This window comes from Pseudonaja textilis, chromosome Z (genome assembly GCF_049901715.1).
Source record: "Pseudonaja textilis isolate UNSWEBS1 chromosome Z, rPseTex1.2, whole genome shotgun sequence".
Taxonomy (NCBI): domain Eukaryota; kingdom Metazoa; phylum Chordata; class Lepidosauria; order Squamata; family Elapidae; genus Pseudonaja; species Pseudonaja textilis.
The window spans coordinates 61788388-61816116 of NC_142008.1; the positions used below are offsets into that span (position 1 = coordinate 61788388).

The window sequence follows — 27729 nt, forward strand, 5'->3', positions numbered from 1 at the left end:
TCTGCTATAACATCTTGCACATCAACAACTTCTTCAGCTTCAATCACAATAATACATGGGCAAACAACCAATACAAACTCAAGGTAAACCACTCCAAACTCGATTGCAGAAAATGCAACTTAAGCAATGGAGTAGTCAACGCCTGGAACACCCTACCCAACCCCGTTGTTACAGCCTCAACCCCTCACAGCTTCAACCTCAAACTGTCTACTGTGGACCTCACCCCATTTTAAAGAGGTCCTTAAAGGGAGCATGCATAAGCGCACCAGCGTTCCTACTGTCCCTGTCTTACTGTCCCCATTTATCTGTATTTACTTCCTTTGTTCATGTTTGTGTTCATACCTATACTTGTTATCTTTTACATGTTTGACAAACAATAAATAAATAATAATAAACATTGTTAAGTGTGAATTGCAGCTAAGAAAATATCTATAGTTTCTGAATGACCATGGTAAGCAGCTTCATGGAGAGCACATTGCAGTGAACTAGCCAAGAGGTGATGAATGTATGAACTATTGTTTTGCCTGGCCTGTCAGCTCCAAATAGAACCTACAGTAGCTATTCAGTCCATAATCCCTTGTAGGGTTTCTCTCCAGTGTAAATTTCATTAGAGGAAATAGAAACCCATGTTATGACTTTAACCTTTGGGCATAGATTCACCGTGGAGATCTGTCTCCTAGTATTTAGAAAGACTGTGAAAAATAGCTCTTTTACATAGCTTTTAATGTCATAGTCCCAGAGATAATAATTGTATGAAGAGGAGAATTAGAGTTTTAGTAAGTTTTAATATTTTAGCATTTGTTCCACACCCTGGCATGTTTTTCATAAAACATAGTTTTGTACTATATAAACTGCCATGGTTTTGTACTATATAAACTGCAAGTCCTTAAGAAATATGGTGGACTTAATATGATGTAAGCAAGCCAACAATAAATAAATGGCATCTCACTTTCCATCTGCTACTTTAAAAATATCTGACTATGGATAATGCAGAATATTTTAGAAGACTGCTTTTCTTAGATTATAGTACTGGCAGTGATTGCCTATTTAATAGTTCCAGCAGGGTTGGCAGCCCTAGGTAATCTGATTTTTATTGTCAGATATTCACATTAATGTAATGGTATTAAACCTGTGTCACTGTATTACTATTCTTGATTCTTGATGAATGTATTTTATTTTTTTCTTATGTACTCTGAGAGCATATGCACGAAAGACAAATTCACATTTGGCCAATAAAGAATTCTATTCTATTCTATTCTATTCTATTCTATTCTATTCTATTCTATTCTATTCTATTCTACTCTACTCTACTCTACTCTACTCTACTCTACTCTACTCTACTCTACTCTACTCTACTCTACTCCACTCCACTCCACTCCACTCCACTCCACTCCACTCCACTCCACTCCACTCCATTCCATTCCATTATACTCTATTCTATTCTACTGCATTCTTGTTAAATTGATTCATTTTCTGATCTTGTTTCACATTCCAAACCATCTGTCTATGGCTGAATTGAAGAGCCGGACTTTTATTATTGCAGTCTATTCTGAAGAATGACAGCTTACAAATTTTTCCATTTGTAATTTTTCAGTTTCAAGAAGAGACTGCACTGCCATTTGTCAGAAATTATGTAGGGTCTCCTGCTTGGGTGAAAGGTTGGACTAGATGACCTACAAGGTGCCTTTCAACTCTGTTAGTCTGTTGTAGCTGTTATTCAATCACAGAAATAAATAAATTTAAGAATTACATCAAAGGTATTTAGAGAACACATTGAAGTGACGAGATCAGTCTTTGTTCTGTCCCCCATTTATTCCAAATATTTTGTAAACTGCGTTATTTTGATGACATTCTACATTCTCAGAAAACAATAGAGTCTAATTCAGAATTTTTAAACAATTAGATTTCTGATATTTGTGGTAGAGTTTGAGCCCTACCACTAGGTGGAACAAATCTAGGGTATGGAACAATTACCTATGTGACAGCTACCAGGAAGATTAGACTTCTTTCTGGTTGCTGGAAAAACCCAAGTACCTTGGTAACATTATGGTTGTTTATTCATTGTATTTCCATAAATATAAAATGTAAACACATTTCTCAGTCTTGTAATGAAGATATCAATGATCACATTTCACATGCAATGATTTCCAACTTACGTGACTAGTTTCTGAACTTACATATATTTATTAAATCCTTATGACTGATCTAATCTAATATGCTGTCAATATAAGAAATGTAGTTTTAAAAAATGTAGAATACTTCCAGGGATTTTCTTGTAGCATATGTTTTCTTACTTAAAACAAAACAAAGCACTGTGGTATTATCCCATTCTAACCTCATTCATTTTCATGAAGAATCACACCAGCAAAGAACTGAAACTGAAAAGAATAAAATAAAATCTCTGATCTGCAAAGTGTCCTGAAATAATACTTTTGGCTTAGTCCACAATGATAGTCTAGGAGGAGACTATTCTTTTGTTTCCATTTGTTACCCGGTAACAGAAGATTTATTTTTGGCTCTTATTTCATATTTATTCCACTGTAAAATAAAAAAAAACCAGAAGAATGAATAGCCAAGTGTTAATTTGCTGCTCTTTTTCTGCAGTGTTGATAACAGGGCTCCTTATCTGGCTTTGGGAGCTGTGAAGAACATCTCGCTGAACGTCACCATTGCTAACATTGGGGATGATGCTTATGACACAAACATCGCTTTCAACTTTTCCAGAGAGCTTTTCTTTATCAAAATGTGGCAAAAGGTAGGCACAATCAGTATATCAGACAGGCAAGTTCATCATTTTTATTGTTGTTAAAATGAAGTAATTAAATTAGAATTCTCCACTTGTATGGTAGTAATAGGAGATAGGCAAGAGAGCCTGGATTTATTTTGATTGATTTTTTCCTTAAATTTAAATGAACTCTTCTAAGAAAAAGGCTAAATAGAAATCTTTTATTTCTGAAGCGTTTTGTCTAAAGTATTTTGTTATGAAAGTAAAAAACAAAATATAACCAAATTGTCTGCTGGTTTGTAGAAATTGTAATGTTGTAATGTTAATAATATTTGAAATTGGTCATACATAGGCAGTAACCTCTTCCCACATAGTACCTTAGTTATGCAGAATTCCTAATTTAAGTTGAAGTAACATAAAATTATAGCACCGATCAGCATAACACTGATTCAGTATTTATTTCTTTTTTAAAATTTTATTTTTACAAACATTCCATCTTTTCTTTAAACATAGTGTCATCTGGGTACAGATATCTTGTGTCATAATATTTATGGTCTCAAGTCTCTAACTCTTCTCGGGATTTATTTTAAGACTGTTATTCCTTTCCCTTTATATTTCAAAGGGTCATTTCTCGCTCTCTGCAGGATTTTTGTTTTTATGGCTTTTTAAATAAATCTCACATGTATCTCTCTAGGCAATTTGTTTCTCTAGTGTGTACTCTAAATATTTTGTCAATATCAGCCAACATTTTTTCTTTAGTCACCTCCAGGCCCTGGCCAGTATCTCTGCCATAATCTCCCTTTTCTTCCTCCATGTTTTGAAATCTCAAGTAAAATCTGCCTGGTCCATTTCTAATGAAATTATTGGTTTTTCTTTATTTTCTTTATTTTGGTCAGCCAATGTAAGTCTATAAGCTCTCCCACCCATTTTTCTGTTAAAACTACTCTTGCTTCTACTTTTTGCATACATTCTTCCTTTTTTACCATCATTTGTTGAATGTTCTCTGCTTTATCTTCTATTTTCCCTACTTTCTCTTCTACTCTCCCCATTTGTTCCTTCAAATCCTCATGAATTGCTTATATCATTGCTTTAATCTCTGCTTGCATCAAGCTGGCTTTCTCTTGCTGTAACATAGTCTTCAGGATCCTCTGTCCAGCAGGGCTTGAAGTAGCAGAGGAGGATGCTGAAGATGGTGCAGACATTGTTTTCTTCATTTTGAAATATTTATTTTTATAATTCACCATAGGTTGACCTTACAGCTCAATTGTAATACAAAAAGAAATGAAATAAATTCCAGTCTAAGTCCAATTTTCTTTTGCTTCGGGTTCTTCTTACCTTAATCCAAAATTTTATTGATAATAGAAAAAAGAGAAACAAAAAAGGAGAAGAAAAAAAACAAAAAGGGGAAAGTAGCAAGTTGTAATCCAAATTGGCCCACCAACCTTTATAGTAATTAATCCTCAATTATTATATTTCCAACCAGAAAAAAAATTGTAATCCAACAAATTGTAATCAATTGTAATCCAACAAAGGGGTACAAATATCAGCTCCCATCCCCATCCAGAGTTCTTTTTTCTTCAGGTTCTTCTTACCTTAATCCAAATTTTAAATAGAGTAGTCAATATAGAAATAATCAATACAGAAAGTAACCATTGAACAAAACAGGAAAAAAGAAGGATGAAAAATCCACCCCGTAAATAACAAGTTGTAATCCAGATTGGCCCACCAGCCCTCAGCCTTCAATATTCTATTATTGTATTTCCAGAAAAAAAGAGATTTCACAGAGCAAACTCAAAGGCACCAGAAAAAAGAAAAAACGTAATCCAAGAGAAAGGGAACCCTTTTAGTGTTCATTTCTCAGTTGTCTGATTTATTTTCTAGTTCCAAGACCTACACTGTTCAAAATAAAAGTCTCAGTGTTCCACTTTTGCCTTTCACTTTCTGACAAAATAACTCTGTTATCTTTCTATTCTCATGTAGTCATGGTCAAATATTTTAGCCTTTTCTCTTTTCAGTCTTCAGTCTTCAATTTTCAATTCAACCTTCAGGTGGCACTGTTGCTCTGTTTTCTCTTTTCTCTTCCTTATGTTATCTCAATATAAAGTATAGTTCTTTATCTTTCTGCATTTTATAGTTGAAAACGAGAAAAACATAAATCTAATTTTCAGTTTTAATACTATCCAGCCTGTCCTGTCCAGCTGGACCACCAAACAGATGGGATTTTTAATTATCCCAGCCTGTCCAGTCCAGCTTCAATACCAAATTTCTTTCAGGAAGTCCATGATTAATTGCTTCCTCATTCAATTGGCTTTTTAAAACAACCTTTCCTCTCCGCTTACATAGGTGGAGTGGAGGGAAACCCACTTCCATCTTTCTCTTTTAGCCTCTCCTTCACCCCACTTTCCCAAGGGGTGCTTTTTCTCCAATAATTGATTTGGTTTAAATTTCTTATCCAGAACAATCACACTTTCTTTCCAGTTCTCTTTCTTCCGGTAGCTGTCCTAGCTTTGTAGAGGTTCACAATGGCTGCTTTTCCTTGCTGTCAGCTTTGAAGGCTTTCTCTGGATCAACCAGGGAACTTGTGGATTCTGTGGGATCGATGGAGTGTGCCTTCTTCAATTATCTCCCCTCTGGGATGATTTAGGTCCAGCTGGACCGCCAAAAAGATGGGATTGCCCCTGAGCTCCGGAAAAGCACGTCGTATCGCTGCACTGTCAGCTCCACCTACAGTATTTATTTCTTATATCCCACCTTTATTATTTTTACAAATAACTCAAGGTGATGAACATTTCCAACATACTTTCCTTTTCCTATTTTGTCAACAAGAACAATCCTGTGAAATGGGTTGGGCTGAGGGAGAATGACTGGCTCAAGGTCACCTAGCTGGCTTTCATGATTAATGTGGGACTAGAACTCATGGTCTTCCCACTTTCTAGACAGTTGCTTTAACCACTTGACCAAAGTAGTCAATATTTATTTATTGTACTAATTAAAAGATCTTTCTTCTTTCTTAAGAAGAAGCATATCAGCAGAGGTTCCATATTTTATAATGTGACAGGGTTCATACGAAAACATTGGAGCTTCTATCTTTATAGTGTAACATTTATTTTGTCATTTATCACCTTAAACACTTGTTTTTTTCTTCTATCCTTGTATTCTAATTCTTCCTTCTATTTTGATGGTCTGGAAAATCTCTCTCAATAAATAATTGTCAATAGAAACAGTAGTTCTAAGAATGCTTACTTAAGTCAAATACTGAAAAATCTTTACTAGACATTTATTTGTCATTTATTTATTTAAAAGATTAGTATGTCCTCCCATCTTAAACACCTCCGGGTGGCTCATAACAACAAGTTCATCAAAGGTGTTAGATTTTCTGCTTACAGTTTTTCCAATATAGTAAATATAGTAATTAAATCTAACCCTATCTAACAAAATGAAATTCAATGTAGAGAAAAGTAAAGTCTTGCACTTAGGCAAGAAAAACCAAAAGTTTACAAATATAGACTGGGTGAAACCAGGCTTAATAGCAGTAACTGTGAGAGGGATTTTGGAGTCTTATTGGACAACCAATTAAATATGAGTCAATAGTGTGTGACGGTGGCCAAAAAAGTAAAAGCAATCCTAAATTGCATTAACAGAGATTCAATCAAGATCAAGTGAGGTACCAATATCATTCTATTAAGCCTTAGTAAGATCATACCTAGAATACTGCATCCAGTTTTGGTCAGCACACTATAAAAAAGATGTTGAGACTCTAGAAAGAGTGCAGAGAAGAGCAACCAAGATGATTAGGGGACTGGAGTCTAAAATATATGAAGAACAGTTACAGGGACTGAGCACAGCTAGTCTAGTGAAGGGAATGACCAGGGGAGACATGATAGCAGAATTTACTGACAGTGAGAACAATCAACCAATGGAACAGCTTGCCTTTAGAAGTTATGGGAGCTTTATGACGAGGCTTTCAAGAAGAGACTGGACTGCCACCTGTCAGAAATGGTGTAGGTCTTCTGCTTGAGAAGATTGGACTAGATGACCTACTAGATCTCTTACAACTCTGTTAAATCTATTAAATATAGTAATTTAATTTAGGTAATGCAGATTTTATTTTGTAACTTCTTGGATTCCATACAACCCTGCTTCATAGGACATTACCATTCCTAAATATATATTACTACATCATATTATCTATATTATGTATATTAAGCTAGATAGATATTAGAAGTTCCCATTACTGCATTCTTTCAAGATCTAATTAGTAATTATTTTACTGAAAATGTGACAGAAGTTGTCCCTTGCCATCAAATTCCTTCTTTTTTGTCTGCACCGTTAGTTTTGTGAAAATGTACATGTTTTTTTATTCTGGGGATGAGGAACGAAGATGTTTATAGAGTCGTTGAGATTCCTTTCTCAGAGGTGTTGACCACATTGCATCTCTGTTGTATTCAGCTACAGCTGTGCTCTTATTCCCAACTTAATATCTGAAAAAGCTTATGTGAACATCCTGTACTGTGTGTCTGTGATCATGAAGAAATAAGAATTTGTAACAGGAAGAAGGAAATAAATCCTCAGTAAATAAGTCAAGGATGTAACCTTTAGTTGACACTGGATATTCTTTAAAGTGTCATTAACATTCCAGTGTTCTTTAAATAAATTGTTCCTTGGGATTGAAATAATTCAATTTTCAGGGATAAAAGGAAAGGTTACAGCCACTACGTTAACTAAACTATTTTTCTTCTTGATGAGATTTATGTGGTTTCCTCTCATTTAATAATTTAACGACATTTAAATACCCCCCCCCAACTCAATCTCATCAGTGATTCTGGTTGCCTTACAAGGATAAAATATCAATACAAACCCCCCACAATAACACTCCACTTCCTGGCAACAAAAACAAACCAGCCACTCCGTATCACCCAGGCCCTCTTGACACTTAGTGGCTGGGAATAGGAAAAGTATTTCCTTGACATCCTATTATCTCTAACTAATCTTGCCTGCTTCTCAAATCCCATGGAAAATTAGCTGAATTACTAAACTAAGAGGAAAAGGGCAATGGCTAGCAAAGTCCCATCACCTTTATCTATCTACATAGGAAGCTTATATCTTGTTTACAGAAGATTAGGTAGCTCTGTCTTAGCTGTTGAATCAGTGGTGGGATTCAATTTTTTTTACTACCAGTTCTGTGGGCATGGATTGGTGGGCATGGTGTGGCTTGGTGGGCGTGACAGGGGAAGGATACAGCAAAATCTTCATTCCCACCCCACTCCAGTGGAAGGATATTGTAAAATCTCCATTCCCTCCCCACTCCTGGGGGAAGGTTACTGCAAAATCGCATTCCCTCCCCACCCCACTAACTTGCTTTCCAGTTCCTTTCTCCTGTGCAGGAGAACAAAAGAAGATTTAGCTAATTCGCTGGGACTCGGGAGGCAGAGAATAGATGGGGGTGGGGCCAATCAGTGGTGATATTTGCTGGTTCTCTGAACTACTCAAAATTTCCCCTATCAGTTCTCCAGAACTGGTCAGAACCTGCTGAATACTACCTCTGTGTTGAATATTTTTCACATGTAAACACAATGTCTATGATTTCCATGCCTGACTTTATATGGTATCTGTGTTAATTCATCATATATATTTCACATGGCTGCAGAAATATGTGTTTGGAGAGTGCTAGAACTCACCCTCCAAATTCCATTTCAAGTCCGCTATATAGCCCTATTTAGAAAAACCTTGGAATATACTAAGTCTCCATCTTTTAAGAAGACCATGATTTTTATGCAAGACAATGCTCCATCGCATGCATTCAAGTACTCCACTGTGTTGCTAGCCAGTAAGATGAAAGAATAATGACATGGCCCTCTTCCTCACCTGAACTATTGAGAAATTGTGGGCCCTTCTTAAATGGGAGATTTATGGTGAAGGAAACAGTATACCTCTCTGAACAGTGTCTGGGAGGCTGTGGTTACTGCTGCACATAAAGTCAACAGATCAAGAAACTGACAGACTCCATGAATGGAATGCTTATGACAGTTATTGAAAAGAAGGGTGGTTATATTGGTCACTGATTTTTCTTGAACTGTCAAAAATGTTTATTTGTAAATTTTGAGTTGTTTATTGTTCTCTATTTAACAGATGAAAATAAATGAGTGAGATGGGAAAATTTTCATTTTTCATTTAGTTGCATAATAATTTTGTACACTAATAGTTGCCCAATAATTGTGCACTTATATTCTCCTAAAAAAGCCATGACCTAACTTTTATTTCTTAAATATTCAGGTTTGAAGTTTATTAACATTTTCGATTGAGTGAGAGCAGTGGTCGCCAACCGGTGGGCCACGGCCCACTGGTGGGCCATGAGAAAATTTTGCTGGGCCTCAGAGAAATCTCATCCCCAGAGCACCCCCCTAAAGCAATTAATCCAGGCTGTGCAGAAACACAAGGCTGTTCAGCCCACATGGCTGCAGGAACCTTTCCCACCCACTCACTCCTTACCCAGCAAACTTGTCTGCTAAGTTGCTATTTTTTCTTTTTCCGACCATCATTTGTTATGCTGTGCCCAGAGATTTAGATTAGCTAGGAAGCAGGAAATGGTTGGATTTCTTGCTTTCTAGCTAAGCAGAGCCGAACCTCCCTTAGGACTGAAGGTTTGCTTGCAAGCAAATTCAGTGCATACTCACGGCAAGCAAATTTGAGACTGAGCTAGCCGATGACAGATAGATAGATCACTCAATGATTCTGTGAGCAACTCAATCTGCCTGCTTTGCCTGATTTTGGATAAAAGTTGCTTTTTTTATAAAAAATTCAATATTTACATACATGGTGTGTTGTGAGTTAATTTTATGAGTTTGCTTGCAAGCAAATTTTGTGTGACAGACTGAGCTAGCCAATGGCAGATAGATTTCTGAATGAATCTGTGATTCTGTGAGCAACTCAATCTGCCTGCCTGCTTTGCCTGATTTTGGGTAAAAGTTGCCCTTTAAAAAAAAAAATTCAATATTTACTTGCATGGTGTGTTGTGAGTTAATTTTGTGAGTTTGCTTACTAGCAAATTTAATGAGTTTGCTTGCAAGCAAATTTTGTGCAACAGACTGAGCTAGCCAATGGCAGATAGATAGATTTCTGAATGAATCTGTGATTCTGTGAGCAACCCAATCTGCCTGCCTGCTTTGCCTGATTTTGGATAAAAGTTGCTCTTTTTATATAAAACATTCAATATTTATATAAATATTTATAATATTTACATACAAGCTATGCCCAGCCAGTCACATGGCCACCAAGCCACACCCATAAATTAGGCCATGCCCACATAACCGGTTAGTGGTCCCTGGGATTTAAAATTATGAGTTTGGTGGTCCCTGAGGTCCAAAAGGTTGGCAACCCCTGACTGAAAGTACTGTAGTTGTTCAATAACAAAATTAATCCTCCAAAATACTGCTTGCCTAATAATTGTGCACATAGTGTAATGTGAAAAATGATCCTGTCACTTTTTTCAATGCTGTTGTAACTTTGAACAATCAGTAAATCAACTGTTGTAAGTTGAGGACTATCTGTATAAGTTATTGTCCTCAACTTACAACAGTTCATTTAGTAACCATTTAAACTTACAACAGCACTAAAAATGACTTATGACCCATTGGTGGGATTCAATTTTTTTTACAACCGGTCCTGTGGGCATGGCATGATGGACATGGCAAGGGAATGATACTGTAAAATCTCCATTCCCTCCCCCCTCCTGGGGAAAGGTTACCACCGTTTCTCACTACTAAAAATTTCTGCTACTAGTTCTCCAGAACTTACGACCATTGTAGCATTCCCACGGTCACATTATCAAAATTCAGATACTTGGCAACTGATTCATATTTATGATGGTTGTCATGTCTCAGGATCATGTGATCACTTTTTGCACCTTCTGACAAGCAAAGTCAACTCATAAAGAGAATTTGGCATGTGAAAAGGGTCAGATCTTTCTTATTACACATTACATTGCATAACTTTCTAGCTGACATAATTTTTTAGAGATTGTAAACTTTTAGTATATTTAGATCCTAATACTGTCCATCAAAGCAACCAAAGATGCTATATATTCTAAAATTGCCCAAATCTGAAAATTTAACACAAATGGTTAATTGAAATCTATCCTTATATACGGTACATAATCATGTAAAAAAATGAAGCTTCAGTGACTGAAATGTTTGAAGTGAACTTATCATTTCATGGTTGATTTTTCCATCTGATGCTTAATGTTTTAAGGCAGATTTTAAAGGAATATTAGAACTGTACTGGCTATGATTTTGTGTAAAAAGCATTGTTACAGTACAATAGTATATTTGCCAAATACATGAGTTTGTATCTAATTGTTTTCTATTGAATTCCTTGATATTCAGAAAACAGTTAATTATCTATAACAAAGTACAAAAACAAAATCCTCCCAATTGGAAATTAAAAACACCTATGCTGAAGAATGCTACATTCTGTCACATCATTAAGACTGAGATCCCCCTTTTGGGGACAGTTGCTTTCTTACACAGATATAACAAAAACCAACAACTATTAAAAATACAGGTATACAGCAGGGGTGGGATTCAAATTTCTTAACAACCGGTTCTGTGGGTGTGGCTTGGTGGTCATGTGACTGGCTGGGCATGGCTTGTATGTAAATATTATAAATATTGATGTAAATATTGATTTTTTTATAAAAAAAAATAGCAACTTTTACTCAAAATCAGGCACAGCAGGTAGGCAGATTGAGTTGCTCACAGAATCACAGATTCATTCAGAGATCTGTGAGATCGGCTACCTGAGCCTGTCGCATAAAATTTGCTTGCAAACAAACTGTAAAATTTGCTAGCAAGCAAACTCACAAAATTAATTCACAACACACCAAGTATGTAAATATTGATATTTTTTTAATAAAAAAAGGAGCAACTTTTACCCAAAATCAGGCAGAGCAGGCAGGCAGATTGAATTGCTCACAGAATCACAGATTCATTTAGAAACCTATCTTTCTGCAATCAGCTAACTGAGCCTGTCTCATAAAATTTGCTTGCAAGCAAACTCATAAAATTTGCTAGCAAGCAAACTCACAAAATTAATTCACAACGCACCATGTATGTAAATATTGAATTTTTTATAAAAAAACAGCAACTTTTACCCAAAATCGGGCAGAGCAGGCAGGCAGATTGAGTTGTTCACAGAATCACAGATTCATTTAGAGATCTGTGTTTCTACCATCTGCTACTTGAATCTGCACTGAATAATAGAAGCTTCAGGATCAGCTCTGCTTTTAGATTAGCTAGAAAGCAAGAAATCCAACGATATCCTGTTTTCTTGCTAATCTAAATCTCCCAGCACAGCAGAACCGCAGATGGTGGCGGGGAAGGAAAAATAGCAACTTAGCAGGCAAGTTTGATGGCGTGCATGCCAGGTAAGGAGTGAGTGGGTGGGGTGGGGCCAGCCAGTGGTGCGATTTGCCAGTTCTCCAGCAGGTAGAATCCCACCCCTGGTGAGAGTACATTTTGCATGCGCATGTAGACCATTTCCTAAAAACCTCAGCTGTGCCACCCAGACAGCTGATAAGTGCTGCACGTGGGTGTGCAGCATTTGAAAATTCTTTTATTTCTTGCTTTTTCAACCTCAGCTGCTTTCCGCAGCACAGCTGTGGTTGGAAAAGCTGGAAATAAAAGACAGCCAAGAGCATGGAAGGGCGGCTGGGCCAAACAGAGGAACAGACACTGAACCGGTTCGGTGTCTGCTGCTCTTCAGAGCTACTGGTTCTATAGAATCGGGCTGAACTGGTAGCATCCCACACCTGGTATACAGAGTACAACAACTTCATTTTGTATGGCCTATATTATTTTTTCAAGGAATAAACAGCAGTTCTGAAATGTAATTCTTCTACCATCTTTTATATACAATAAAGAATATGTATTCATTTCTCAGGTGTCTTGAAATTTTTGTTTACTTTTTGTTTAACTTAAGGTTTTTGTTTTTGGTAGATCACAGGCGAATTAAAGCAAAGGCTGTGATGTTGTGACATGCAGATGATTTTTTTTTGCCTCTCTCCTCCCCAAAAAGTAAATGATCCTCATCTTGTTTGAAGAGGTACAGAAGAAACTAAAATTGAAATGATAGTTTTTATTTTTTCTACCAGTACAGCCTCTTATCCAATATTAGTGAATTGGTCTAAGACTAGGTAGACTCCTCTCCTCTCCCTAATTTAAAATTATCTTAAAAAATAATAGCATAGCTGGAGAGTGACATGCTTTTTGCCTGTTCTGTATGATAATCTCTATTCTAGGCATGTTGTAATTTGAAATTTGAGAATATAAACAGCTTTCAGTACATTACTTTCCTGCTTTATAAAGGCTGGTACAGACCTCCTACTAACCACTTGACCACATATCTTTGTGGTCAATTCTCATATTTGCTGATACTTTCCAAAGAAAAATATTTTTTTAATTTATTTATTTTAATTATATAGAAGTGATAGAGTGACTTGAAACTGTAGGAATCTTGTGCGAGAGTGACGATGTCACACTAGAATTCAACATAATACAAACACAAGCAATGGAACATAATGACACAGAGTCTTAGATTTTAAAAGAGCTAATTTTAAACACATTACAATAGTAATGGGGGAACTTCAATTATCCTGATATCAATTGGAAGACTAATTCTGCAGAAATCAAATAGGTTCCTGACCAACCTATTTGACAAAAGTAGAGCAGGGAACTAGACAGCGATACTGGACTTAATACTTATAAACAGAGAAGACATGATAGAGGGAGTCTCAACAACAACACTATCCTGTACCTTATTATATTCCCTTTCAAGCTTTTTCTTTTGCTTCAGAAATTTAGCACTTGCACTGCAATATACATTAGTAGTACCTGGTTCCCCAAATCTAAATGATCTATGATTAGCTTCATAAGCTACAAAATATAATTGTCTCGCTCTATGTTGTCCATTTTGCCTTACTTGCGTGGGAATATGAACCCATGCTGGGGTTCCAAATGTATGTAAATAACTGAGATCTGCCTTTTTTCCATTCCAATGAGTAAATGGTAATTCACCAGTCATTGAATTCACTATGTTATTCAAAACATGGTTAGCAACATTATTGCTTCACTCCAAAGTTTCTCTGATAAACCAGAATCCAAAACCATAGTCCTAGTCGTAGCCTGTAATGTTTGTCCTCTACGTTCAATATATGAGTTATGTTGTGGTCTATCAGGAGCAGAACGCTTATGTTCAATGCCAGCTTTCTGTAACATGGCTTCAAATTTTCTATTGGTAAATTCAGTACCATTATCTGTTACTAAGCTAATAACTTTCTATTTCTTTTTCCTTTCAGCAAATTTTAGCCAGTTTACAAAATTCTGGTATGTTTCTATCTTCATTTTCATTAAATAACAGAAACCATATCTGGAAAAATGATCAATTGTACTTAATATGTAACAGGCTCCACCTAAGCTAGGTTTCTTATGTCCAATAATATCAGCAAAAACAACCTCTAATGGTTCACTGGTTTTGAATCCATTTACCCTATTTGCAGGAGTTATCTTGCTTTTTTCTTGATTGCAAGCATTGCAATTTAAATACTTTGTACAAGGTTTTAATTTTATACCATTAGATAACTCAACAGTTTTCTTTAGCATTTTGAAATTTATATGTCCCTTACATCTATGGAGTAGATGAATATTCATCATGAGGCTTTTTATTCTCATAAACTGAGTTAGCATTAATTAATGGATTATCATGTATAATAAACAAACCATTATCCAATCTTGCAGTAACGCTTTTACCCTGTTTTTCAATTAAACATTTATCTCCCTGAAAGGTTACAACAAATCCTGCTTTTACCATTGCTCTTACAGATAGCAAGTTAAATATCAGTCTAGGTACATATAACATTGGTAAATGTTCATTAATACATGAACAATATGCAGTACCTTCTCCAGATGATCTCAATTTCCATCCATTAGCTAATGATACATGCTGTTTACTCTTTGTCATGTTAACAAACCCCTCTTTACTTTTAGTTATACACTGCGATGCTCCACTGTCATGGTTTACAATTGTAGTTGTACTTGATATGGCTAAACTAACATCTTTATAAGCTCTCTGTATATTAGTAGCATTCTGTTTCTTACCCTTTTTACAGTATCTGACTATATGACCTTTAGCCCCACAAGAAAAACATTTCCTAACAATATAGGCAGTTGAAGGCAGTTTTTCTTCCTGTGGTTGTCTTTCTCTCAGTTGATTTCTATCTTGCCTTCTTCTTGACTCTTCTAACAGTCTTCCAGTTATGCCAGTCAATGTAAGTTCATCTCTGTTTAAAACTTCCAGTGAAGACACATAAACATCATAAGTTTCATCTAAAGAAGAAAGAATGTTGTAAACTTGATGCAACTCCAAGAAAATCAGCTCCTTTTCTTGTAGCGCTTGTAAAGTCCTTTTCATAATCACCAAATGAGCTAACATATCACCACCTTTTATAAGACGGGCTCTAAACAGTTTATGTGTAAGGTGTATGTGTGCACCCACACTATCTTGAACATAAATCCTCTTCAAAATGTCCCAACACCTAGCAGCAGATTCTTCACCACGAATATAGACCAACTGCTGATCACTCATTGTCAGTCCAATGATACTAAGAGCCTTTTCTTTTTTTAAAAAAATATATTGTTTCTTTAAGACAAATATGAACAAACACAACATTAAAAACATCAAACCATCTTCCAAATATGTACATACAGTGTTGGTTGGTTTACAAATTGTTTTGTGCTTCCACTTCATAGTCTTCGATTAGAATTACATTGTATATGTTCTCATATTGTCAATCAAATATTCCTGAATACATTAATATCATTGTTAATCAATCATTTGACTATACTATTATTCATTCATGTTTTACAAAATAATCCATATTTTATTTAATTTATTTTATGACAGTTCATATTTCCATCTCAAATCTATCCTCTAATCATTTTGTAGATATAATAAAAAAATACATCTTTATATATTCATTATGTTTTAAAACTACATATTTCAGTACCATTTTTATTGTCTAACCATTGATAGAATAGATCCCAAATTTTATAAAATTGTTTATCTTCTTGTTCTCTGATTTTCAAATGTCAATCTACTCATTTCAGCACATCCCATTATTTTCTTAATAACTTCCTCCTGTATTAGTATTTTCTCATTTTTCCACTTTTTAGCAAATACAATCATAGCCGCTGTTAATACATTTACAATCAAATGTTTCAATTCTTTACTATATATTTCAGGTAAAATTCCCAATAAAAATATCTCTGGTTTTAAGTCTATATGCTTTTTTGTCATTTTTTCCAACCATGTGTGGATTTTAGTCCAATATTTTATGGCATCCGCACACGTCCACCACATATGGTAATATGAGCCAGGTATCTGATGACATTTCCAACATTTTTCAGACTTGTTCTTGAACATTCTTGCTATTCTTGTTGGGGAAAAATGCCACCTGTAAAACATCTTATACAAGTTTTCTTTATACGCTGTTGACATTGTCATATTATAATTTTGAGACCACAATTTTTGCCATTTCTCTAAATCAATTCCATATCCAAAATTCTTCCCCCAAGCAATCATTGTTTCTTTAACTTGTTCTTCTTCTGGTTTAATTTCTAATAAATATCCATACAGTTTTTTTAATCACCTTTTCATCAGTACCTGTCAAAATCTTATCTAAATCAGTCAATTTATCATAGAAACCTTCTGTTTTAAGGCGGAGCCTCCTCACCGATAGACCATAGATTGTATCTCTCTGCGGCTATGGTCTGTGCTCTTTTGTTAGAGAGCCCCGATCATTACGATTAGGGGCTGAAGCTGCCTTGGAGGGATGGTGGAGTAAGGGGAAGTCACAAGTCAGGTTGAGGGGAGCCACATCTCCCCTCCAGGGCTTGGTCTTTTTCCCCCCGAAGATGACTGCAGCGGTGGTTTAAAATGGCCACCCCAAAGAGAAGGACTCAGCTGGATTTAGATTTGTGCAGGAGGGAAGAAAGAGGTGGATAACATCTGAACTGGGACAATTGGGCGATACAACTAAACAAAAGTACCCCGGGATTAAGGTAACATGGAATTTTTAAGAAAAGAAAAGTGAGCAGAAAAATTTCAAAGGGACAGAAAAAAAATAAGAAAATATTTTCTGACAGCTAAGTGGGGCTTTGAACTGGGAAACAAAGAAGCCAGAACTAAAGATTTAATTAAATTGGACTAAAATATTTTGGCAATAAACAGGCATAAAATAAAGCTGGACTTAAGATTGTCAAAAAATAATAATAAAGTTTACAAATTGGAGACTGGGCTGTGTTGGAATATTGAGGGTTCGAAAAACCCTAAATAAAAAAATAGGGGGAAAAGGTATATATGTATAATTGAGAGTGCCACCTTTTGACAAAAACTTGAGCTCAAACAAGGGAAAGCATCCTGGTTCTGAATGAACTTATGTGGATATAATATTAAAGAAATATTGGAACAAAGTAAGAATCTTAGAAAGTGAAAGCAGAACTAGAATAAAGAAAAAAGCAAGGAAAGACTGACTGTGGGATTGATTGATGTTTTTTGTATAGACCCTGGGCTAGAATAATTGAGAACTTTAGAAGATTGAAAGAAGAAAGAAGGAAAGTAAAAGTGTTTTTTTGTGGACTTTAACGATCATAAAATACAAGAGCGTGTAATGATGATATCTTTTTGGGAATTAAAAATGGAACTTAAAAATATGAGAGAATTACTACAGGAAAGAGGTGAATCACTTTGTTCTGTGTTAGAAAAAATGGAAATGGCAATTTAAGAACAAGAAGAAAGAGCTTCAGAGGAGGAGGAGTCGACTCAAGGAGAAAACATCTTAAATAGACAATTAACACAAAGAACGTTACAAAGAAGTGGGGAAAGAAGGAAGGTTAAAAAGTTGAGACTTAAGAAGGCAATCAAAAGGGGGAATACCAGTGAAGTTGGGAAAGACGGAAAGACCCAGCAGAAAAGGGGAAAGGAAGATATTAAGAAAGAGAGGGATATAAATTGGAATGAGAAAAGATATGGGGAAAAGAGGGGGAGGAGAAGCAGTAAGAAACAGGTGCATGAAATAAAGAAATACAGAATTAGTAAAATGTTGAAAAGAAATTGTTTTTTCAGAGATAATGGTTGATGAATTAAAAAGGGGATTCTGCAGGGTGACAGGGGGTAATAAGACTATTTCTACAATTAAAGATATCTAGAAAATAGGGTAATTTAGATATTGATAACTCTTATTAAAAATTAAGGGGGGAAATATGCTGCAGAATCCAAATGATAAGATGTAACGATTATTATTGTAACTTCTTAAAAATAATGGATTATTGGGAATCAAGATGAGGGAATAAAGGTATATTTTAACCACTCAAAGCAGTAAAAGGGGGGAAACCTATACTCAGGTTTTTTTTAAGTGTTAAAACTTGTATTAATTTAGAATTTATAAAAAGAATGTGTAATGGAAAGGGAATATGACAGACTAAAGAACCAACTAAATTAATAAGTCAATATAGACTATTAAAAGCAAGGAGAGACATTGGCAACCTATTATTATTATTATTATTATTATTATTATTATTATTAGGCAAACACATATTGTTTATCTTTATTTTTAAAATAAATATTAAAGGATTATATTTGAAATAATTGAAATGAAACAAAAAGATGTTTTGATTGAGATTAATGAAAGAGGCTAGAATTAATGTGTTTGTTTCTCTCCTTACTGAAAATTTGGAATGGAAAAGGTAATAATAGAATTAAGTATGCATATATGAATGTATAATTGCTGTCATATTTGTATGTAAAGATGATGACCCGGAAATATGTTGTCCACTAAAAAGAGATTTTTGTTTTCATGTGAAAAACTTTTTTTTAAAAAGAAACCTTCTGTTTTAGAATCTTTATCATACCTAGAATGTATTTGCACACATGAAAACCAATTCATCTTTATACCTTGTTCTTCTAATTTTTGCATAGATTTAAGTTCACCCTTTTCATTCAATATTTCACCATATCTAACTATTTGTTCCTTTTTGTATATTATAGGATAAGAAAATGCTTCAATAGTCAATAGCCAGACCGGAATTTTCAAATAACATTGCCTTTTAGTCTTTTCCCAATTTAACCACAGAGACTCCCGTATATAATGTCTTCTAAAATACCCCTGTGTTTTAGTTCCTTTATACCATAAAAAAGCATGCCACCTCAACAACAGATCATGTCCTTCTAGTGTCAACAATCTATCATTTCTTAATGTTATCCATTCCTTGACCCACATCAGATTTGTAGCTTGGTAGTACAACTCCCAATTAGGCAAACCAAATCCTCCTCTTATTCTAGCATCTTGCCAAAGTTTTAATTTTATTTTTGCTTTCTTACCTTGCCATATATATTTCAACATGATTTTATTTAAATCTTCAAAATAGTCTTTTCTAGCCTAATTGGAATTGTTTGGAACAAATATAAAATGCTGGGTAGTATATTCATTTTGATTGTTGATATTCTCCCTATTAATGACAGTTGTAAATTTTCCCATTTCGCTAAATCTAGCCCTACCTGCTGCTTCAGTTTAATAGTTATTCTCTTTTAGTGTACTACATCTTGCTGTCAAATGTATCCCCAAGTACTTGATCTTATTTGTGACCTGGATTTTCAATACATCCGCCAATTCTTCCTTTTGTCTTTGATAACATATTCTTTGTCAAAATCTTTGTTTTGTCTTTATTTATTTTCAAACCAGCCACCTTCCCATATATTTCTATCTTTTCTATCACTTTTAATGCTGTTTCTAGTGGCTCTTCTAAAATAAAAACCAGATCATCTGCGATTGCTTGCAACTTAAATTCTTCCTTTTTAATTTTTATCCCTTTTATATCCTTTTCTTCTCTAATATTTCTGTTTAGCACTTCCAAGGTTAACACAAACAACAAAGGTGACAGTGGGCACCCTTGTCTTGTTCCTTTTCTTATATCAACAAAGTCTGTCAGTTCTCCCTCTATCATTACCTTTGCCATTTGGTTATGATATATAGCTTCTATTGCTTGGATGATTTTTTTACCAAAGCCCATCTGTTCCAGCTGTAATAACATGAACCGTCAATTCATATTGTCAAATGCCTTCTGTGCATCTAAAAATATCAAAGCCATTTGTTTTTCAGGGTGTGCCTCGTAGTATTCGAAAGTGTCCAAGATTTCTCTCATATTGTCTTTAATTTGTCTCTTTGGCAGAAATCCATTTTAATCAGGATGAATAAAATTATTTAAGTATTTTTAAAGTCTTTCTGCCAATATTGAAGCAAAAATTTTATAATCTGCGTTTAGTAGGGAAATAGGTCTATAGTTCTTAATTTGTAATGGGTCAGCCTCTTCTTTTGGGACAAGTGGGATAAGCTTCTGACCATGATTTAGGTATCTTCTTCTTTAACATAACTTCATTCATAACTTCTAGCAATGGAAGATTCAATTATTCTTGTAGTGTTTTGTAAAACTCCACCAGAAGTCCATCTGAGCCTGGTGCCTTTCCATTGTTTTGCTTCTTAAGTGCTTCAGTTAACTCCATCATCGTTATATTGCTTTCTAACATTATTTCAATCTTTTTAGGTATCTGGGGTAGATTAGCATTCTGTAAGTACTGTTTAACTCTTTCCTCATCAATATTCTCTTGTGTGTATAATAGTATAGTAATAATAGTCTCGTATAATTTCCTTCTTCTCTTTACTTCCCTAGCAAACTTGGCCTTGATCATCTATTAATTGCAATATTTTCCTTGATTCTTTCTCCTTTCTCAGTTTATATGCTAACCATCTACCTGGTTTATTTGCATCTTCAAAATAGTTCTGTTTCGCACCTCTGATTTTCTGTGCTAATTCTTCTTTTTCCATTAGTCCCATTTTGTTTAATTATATCCATTTTTAACTTAACCTCCTTTTTCTGTGGCATTTTCTGTAACTCTTTTTCAAGTCCTTTATAGTCTTAGAGGCTAGTCTTTTCATGGTATTTCTTTTCCTTGTATAGTCTATTATCAAGCCTCTGGCATATGCCTTCATTGTATCCCATACGTTCTGCATTGATATGTCTTCTTTTTTATTTTCTTTAAAGAAAAAACCAGTTCTTTCTCCATCCTCTGTATGAAGTCTTTTTCTTTTAGTATAGTATTATTTAATGTCCATCTAGATCTTCTTCTTTGTCCTTTCCATTTAATTGTCATTGGATTATGAACTGCCCAAGTACAATTATACTAAGACCCTTTACAACATTATCCTGGTTAAAGTCAGCTATTTTCTTTTTATCTTCATCATCCATTGGGTCCCAAGCTGTTACATCCAGTGGACTATTAACTACAGTCCATAATCCTCTTTACGCAGAAGTAGGCTGCACTTCATAGACCAGGAAACATAGTTTGTTCATCCAACCGGGTTATCTGGGATATACTGGTTGACTGTTCTTGTGCCATTGGTAGTTTAACAATAAACCGCAATCAGCTGTCTGAATATGAAACTGTATATTCACACTGATTCTCAAAATTTCTCCAGGCCCTTAACCAATGTTATGATATGTACAGAATTACCCTTGAGTAACAAGGATATGCACATGGAAACATTTATGAGAATAGTTATGAATAATTATCCAGCCACACACAGATACTAAATTGAATTAAAGTTTACTTTAAGAAATAGCACAGTCCAATAAACGGTCCAGGTCATATACGTTTAGCAGTCCAAAGAATATCCAATTACAAAGTCTTCTTACCTTTTTTGTCATTTACAGTAAACAAAGATATCAAAGTATAAGCACAGCATAAATACAACAGAGAACCTTAGATAGCAACAGAATGTCAGAGAGAGCAAGCTATGATCTCTAGCTCCCTCTTATGGTAATTTGCAATATAATCAACCAATCAGAATAAAATATAAATCAATACAGTGATTTTGTCTTAAAGTTACAAACATACAATGTTGGTTTATATATTGCCAACCCAAGTAATTGGTGGACAGATTCCTAACAAGTTGGACTAGATGACCTACAAGGTCCCTCCCAACTCTGTTAATCTGTAAAGCATGTAAAAACTCAATTTCAATCAGTGTGTTGTCTAGGTACAATTATTTTTAGGAAATCATATCAAAATGTTTACAATAGTATTCATCACAATAATGTTAATTCTATAATAATGATAATATTTTACTTGTCTACTTTAACAAATCTCCTTTATAACATTAGTCTTTTTTATATCCCCATATTTTCTATTTCTGTTTTTATTATCTAACCATTGGTAAAATAAGTCCCATATCAAGAAATATTCAATTCCTTCTTTTTCTTTAATTGTAAGCATTAATCTGTCAATTTCTGCACATTCTAATATTTTTTTTGTTACACTCTCATCTTTTGGGATCTCTTCGCTTTCCCATTGTTGTGCAAATACAATTCTGGTTGCAGTAATACATGTAAAATCAAATATATATTCCTTTTATCATATTTTCTGGCAGGATGGCCAATAAAAATATTTCTGGTTTCAAATCTATATGCTGCTTTATCATTTTTTCCAACCGTATGTATTTTTGTCCAGTATTTTTTTGCTTTGGGGCATATTACCATGTATGGTAATACGAATCAGTTGTTTGGTTGCACTTCCAAAATTTAGCAGACCTTTCTTTAAACATTTTTGCCAATCTTGTTGGTGAAAAATGCCATTGTAAAACATTTTATATGAATTTTCTTTATATGCAGTTCTATTGCATATCCAAAGTTTTTAGCCAAGCTATCATTGTCTCCTTTACTTGTTTGCTTTCTTATTTGATGCTTAATAAATTGCTATATATTTTCTTTATTAGTTTTTCATCCATTCCAGTTAATATCTGGTCCAATACTGTTAATTCTTTATTAAAACCATACATTTTAGCATCTTTCTTATATCAAGATTGTCTCTGCACTTGTGGTAGATGTTGCACCATGCAATCTCCATTCCTTGACTACTCGGTTGTTGCTTAGTTTTTAATTGCCCCTTTTCATTCAAAATAACTTTATATCTTATATTTTTTTCCATATTGATAACATTAGGATATTTCAATGTTTCCATTGTGGAAAGCCAGACTGGTATTTTCGGATAATGATGTTTTTTAATTTTTATGGATACTGATAACAGTGCATTTCTAATATAGTGTCTTTGAAAATAGCTATGTATTTTATTCTTCCATACCATAAGAAAGCATGCTAACCTAATTGAAGGTCATGTCCCTCTAAAGCTTTTATGCCTCAGATTGAGCCATACTTTCACCCATGTGGCCTGGTAATACAATTCCCAATCTGGCAACCCAAAGTCCCCTCTCTTTTTTTTGGAATCTTGCAACGTTTTCAGGCTTATTTTTATTCTTCAGGCTTATTCTTATTCTTGCTTTTTCCCCTAGCCAAATGTATCTTAATATTATTTTATTTAATTCTTCAAAACATTTTTTCCTCAGATTTATTGGAATTGTTTGAAATAAATATATTGGTAAAATAAATATATTGGTAAAATATTCATTTTTATAGTAGCTATTCTTCCTGGCAACAATAGTTGCAAGTTTTTCCATTTCTCCAAATCTGATTTGATTTGTTGCATCAGTTTCATATAGTTATCCTCTTTAATCGTTGCACACTTTGCTGCTAGTTGTACCCCTAAGTACTTTACTTTCTTGACTATCTGTATATCCATTTTTTCCATTAGCACTCTTTTCTGTGTATTTGTAAGATTTTTAACTAGTATTTTTGTTTTTTCTTTATTTATTTCAGTCCTGTGACTTCTACTTTAAATACTTCTTTTTTTTTTAATTAACTTCACTCCGGTTTCTAATAGATCTTGTAATATAAAAACCAAATTGTCTGCAAATGCCTGTAACTTGTATTTCTCTCTCTTTTATTTTTATACCTTTTATTTCTTCATCTTGTCTAATATTTCTAGTTAGCACTTCCAAGGTCAATATAAATAGTAGAGGGGACAGTAGACATCCCTGTGCCTTTTTGTATATCAAAATTCTCTGTCATGTCCCCATTTACCATAACCTTAGCTGATTGTTTGCGGTATATTGCTTTGATCATATTAATAAATTTCTCCTCAAAATCCATGAATTTTCATTGTAATAACATAAACCTCCAATTGACGTTATCAGATGTTTTCTGTGCGTCTAAACAGATCAATGCCATTTGTTTTCCATCTGGTCCTGGTGTTTTATTATTCTTTTGTCTCTTAATCACCTATGTCAATTCTGTCATAATTATTTGTTCATTCAACTGCTTTGGGTACTTTTAACAAATTCAGATTGTTGCAAATATTATTTTATTCTATTTTCTGGGGTTTCCTCCTGGTCATCAGTTTTCTGTAATACTCTTGAATTTTTAAAATCCTCATTTTGGTAGTAAAGAGTCCCTTTTTCATCTATTAGTTGATGTGTCAGGTTTTTTTCCTTCTCTTTTTCAGTTTATATGCCAATCATCTTCCTGGTTTGTTCACATTTTCAATCAAGTTCTGTTTCACACTTTTGATGTTTTTGTGCCAGTTCCAATAAATTCAATTTATGCCTTATTAAGTCCATTTGATTTTTCAAATTCTTTTTTTGTGGTTCTTTCTGTAATTCTAATTCTAATCCTCTATTTATTTATTTACCTACTTACTTATTTATTTGTCAATCACTTACAAGATAATAGATATAAGTATAAACATGAATAAGAATACAGGAAATAGGTACAAATAAATGGGGACAATAGGACAGGGACGGTAGGCACAATTGTGTACTTATGTACACCCCTTACAGACCTCTTAGGAATGGGGTGAGGTCAATAGTGGATAGTTTAAGGTTAAAGGAGTAGGGGTTAAAGGATGTAACAACAGAGTCAGATAGTACATTCCAGGCATTGACCACTCTGTTGCTGAAGTTGTACTTTGTGCAATCAAGTTTGGAGCAGTTAATATTGAGTTTGTATCTGTTGTGTAGTCTTGCATTGTTGCAGTTGAAGCTGAAGTAGTCATTGACTGGTAGGACATTGTAGCAGATAATTTTGTGTACTACGCTTACGTCCAACCATAGGCAGCATTGTTCAAGGTTGTCCAAGCCCAAAATTTCAAGTCTGGTGATATAGGGTATTCTGTTGCAAGCAGAGCAGTATAGTATTCTTCTCGTGAAATATTTCTGGACTTGCTCAATTGTATTAATGTCCGATATACAGTGCGGATTCCAGACAGATGAACTGTATTCGAATATTGGTCTAGCAATGGTTTAATATGCCCTAGTTAGCAATTCTATATTTCCGGAGGAAAAGCTTCGTAAGATTAGATTTACAACTCTTAATGCCTTTTTGGCAATGCTGTTACAGTGAGCTCTGGTACTTAGGTCATTAGATATAAGAACTCTGAGTCCTTGACAGAGAGCGGGTCATCAACAAGGTCATATCCACCTAGCTTGTATTTGGTGTACTTATTTTTTTTTACCAATGTGTAGGACAAAGCATTTATTAGTCGAGATTTCAAGTTGCCAATTGTTTGACCATTCAGACACATAATCAAGGTTGCTTTGAAGGACAGTAGCATTGTCAGTGGTGTTGAATAGGAAGCAGTTGCTTTTAAGGTGATCGCAAAGATAATTTATATAGAGTATAAAGAGTGTGGGTCCTAGAATGCTGCCTTGGAGGACACTACTGTTAACTGGAGCAGGATTTGATATAGCACCCCTTATTTTTACTATTTGTTGTCTGTTTGACAGGAACACAGTAATCCACTAATGAAAGGATCTGGAAATGCCATGAAAGTTTAGTTTTAACAGTAGTTTGTCATGTACCACTGAATCAAAGGGTTTCAACAATCCACAGCCAAGGTCAAAATGTGTAAATTTCACTGTCTTTTACTTTCACTTCTATGTGTTTTGTTCAGCAAGTAGATGTCACTGTTGCTCTATTTCTCTCCTTTTAGCTTAACTTAACTTAAGCCAAAACTTTTTTCTTTTGGGGTTCCAGGGTCCAAATTTTACATTCCAAAAAGGTTTTCAATTCAGTAAAATCCAATTAATATTGTCATTAAGGTAATCATTCCAATTTTCCTTGTTTTAAACTTATTTCATCCAAATAGTTCACTTTTCTTGTCAGGATCGATTTTCAACTCTTGTGCTTGATCGCCGCTATTCTTAGGGTTAGGGTTATAAGAGATAAAGAGATAACTAATTCCACCCCCTTCTTTTGTAGTCCCACTTTCACCCAGGTCAAATATAAAGAGGGCAAATTCCTCAACAGAAGTTGGAAAATTCTCACCCAGATCAGCCACACTGTTCTTCAATCTATATTCCATTATTTCCCGGTCGCACTGTCACAACCTAGGTCAGGCACACAATGGCCATCTTTTTCTTCCTACCGGATTGAGAGCTTCCTCCAGATCAAACAAGGAGTTTGTGGTCTCCTTGTGATCTACAGAGTGTCCTCTCTATCTTCATCACCCCTCCAGAGTGACTTAGGTTCCAGAAGACCCTCTAGCACAGTGGTGGCTATCCTTTTTCACCACCCATGCTGAAAATTGTGTGTGTGCTCATGTGCCAGCACCCAGAAGGCAATGCGTGCTGCCCCCCATGCCCCTGTGCATGCGCGCACCCCTGGTGTGCCAGCATCTCTGCGCATGCACGTGCGATCCCTCTGCTGTGCATCTCTGCGCCTGCATACACATCTCCTGTGCATCCCCGTCCCCCGTGCATGCATGCCAGATACCCGACAATCAGTTGTTGGGTGGCAGCGCGTGTTCACATGCACAGTGGAGCTCTTCCAGATGACCTCTTGTGTGCCGGCAGAAGTGGCTTTGCATGCCACTTCTGGCACATGTGCCATAGGTTCGCCGTTACGGCTCTTGCAGGAAGAATTCAGTGAACTTCCACAGAGTTTCATGGAAATGCACTATGTTCACTGCGACATCAGTTCCGCCTTCAGAAAAATAAAATTATTGATGCTAATCCTAATGCTTTCATATCATGTGAACTATATGATATATATATAAAGGAAATATTAACATAGTATAAAATAATGTGTTTCTTTCAGAATTTGCTTGACTATGAAACCAATTATTCCATTCCTGTTCTGTTTTCTGATATTTCATAATTGCTTCGGCAACTGTTTTTTAAGGGTTGTTTTTCTTTGGGGCTATACAACTGTCTTGGACGTTATATTACAATATAAAAACTTCTGACACTGTGTAAGCAATGGTATGTTAAAAGCTGAAATACTTTTAATAGAATTTCTGGTTATGCTGCTACCTAGTTGAATTTACTAAAGATTTTTCTCATTCTGAATTGGTTAATTTTCCTACAAAGTTGTAATTTCTGCCATCAGATCAAGAAATTTGCAGAAGTTCATAGTAGTAAACATTTTCACAAAAATAGTGATTAACTCATTCTGACTCATTCAATTCTACAGATAATTCTGTTGTTTTGCAAAGTGAGCTTGACTGTCTGAATGGTCATCTATTTGGCAACTTCAAATTTCAATTAATAAATGCTCTGTCTTACATATTGGTAAACATAAACAGAATGTCAAATATAAGCTAAGTGGCAGATGACCCTCACTTTGTTAAGGACCTAGGTGTACTTATCTCTGATGATTTATGCTCCAAAGTTCACTCTAACAGCGTTGCTAAAAAAAGCATTGAGAGTTGTAAACTTAATTTTGTGAAGCTTTTTTTCTGGAAACATTGTATTGCTAATTAGAGCTTATAAACTTATGCTACGCCAATTTTAGAGTATTGTTCAACTGTTTGAAATTCCCACTGTATATCTGATATCAGTACAATCGAGCGGATTCAGAAGTACTTCATGAGAAAAGTCTTTACTCTTGTACACAATAGAATTTCTTATGCTACAAAGCTCGAAATTCTTTTTTGGATAACTTAGAATTGCATTGCTTGTGGTCAGACCTAGGTATTGCATACAAAATTATACGGAGTAATATTTTACCTGT

At 34.9% G+C, this 27729-nt stretch overlaps 1 protein-coding gene across 1 annotated transcript in view; it reads left to right on the forward strand.

The window, feature by feature from the left end:
* Positions 1–27729, forward strand: part of ITGA9 (integrin subunit alpha 9) — a 496160-nt gene that overhangs the window by 256989 nt on the left and 211442 nt on the right. The window contains 1 exon segment of the mRNA XM_087917165.1: positions 2605–2755. Within this exon segment, the coding sequence (XP_087773291.1) occupies positions 2605–2755 (151 nt within the window).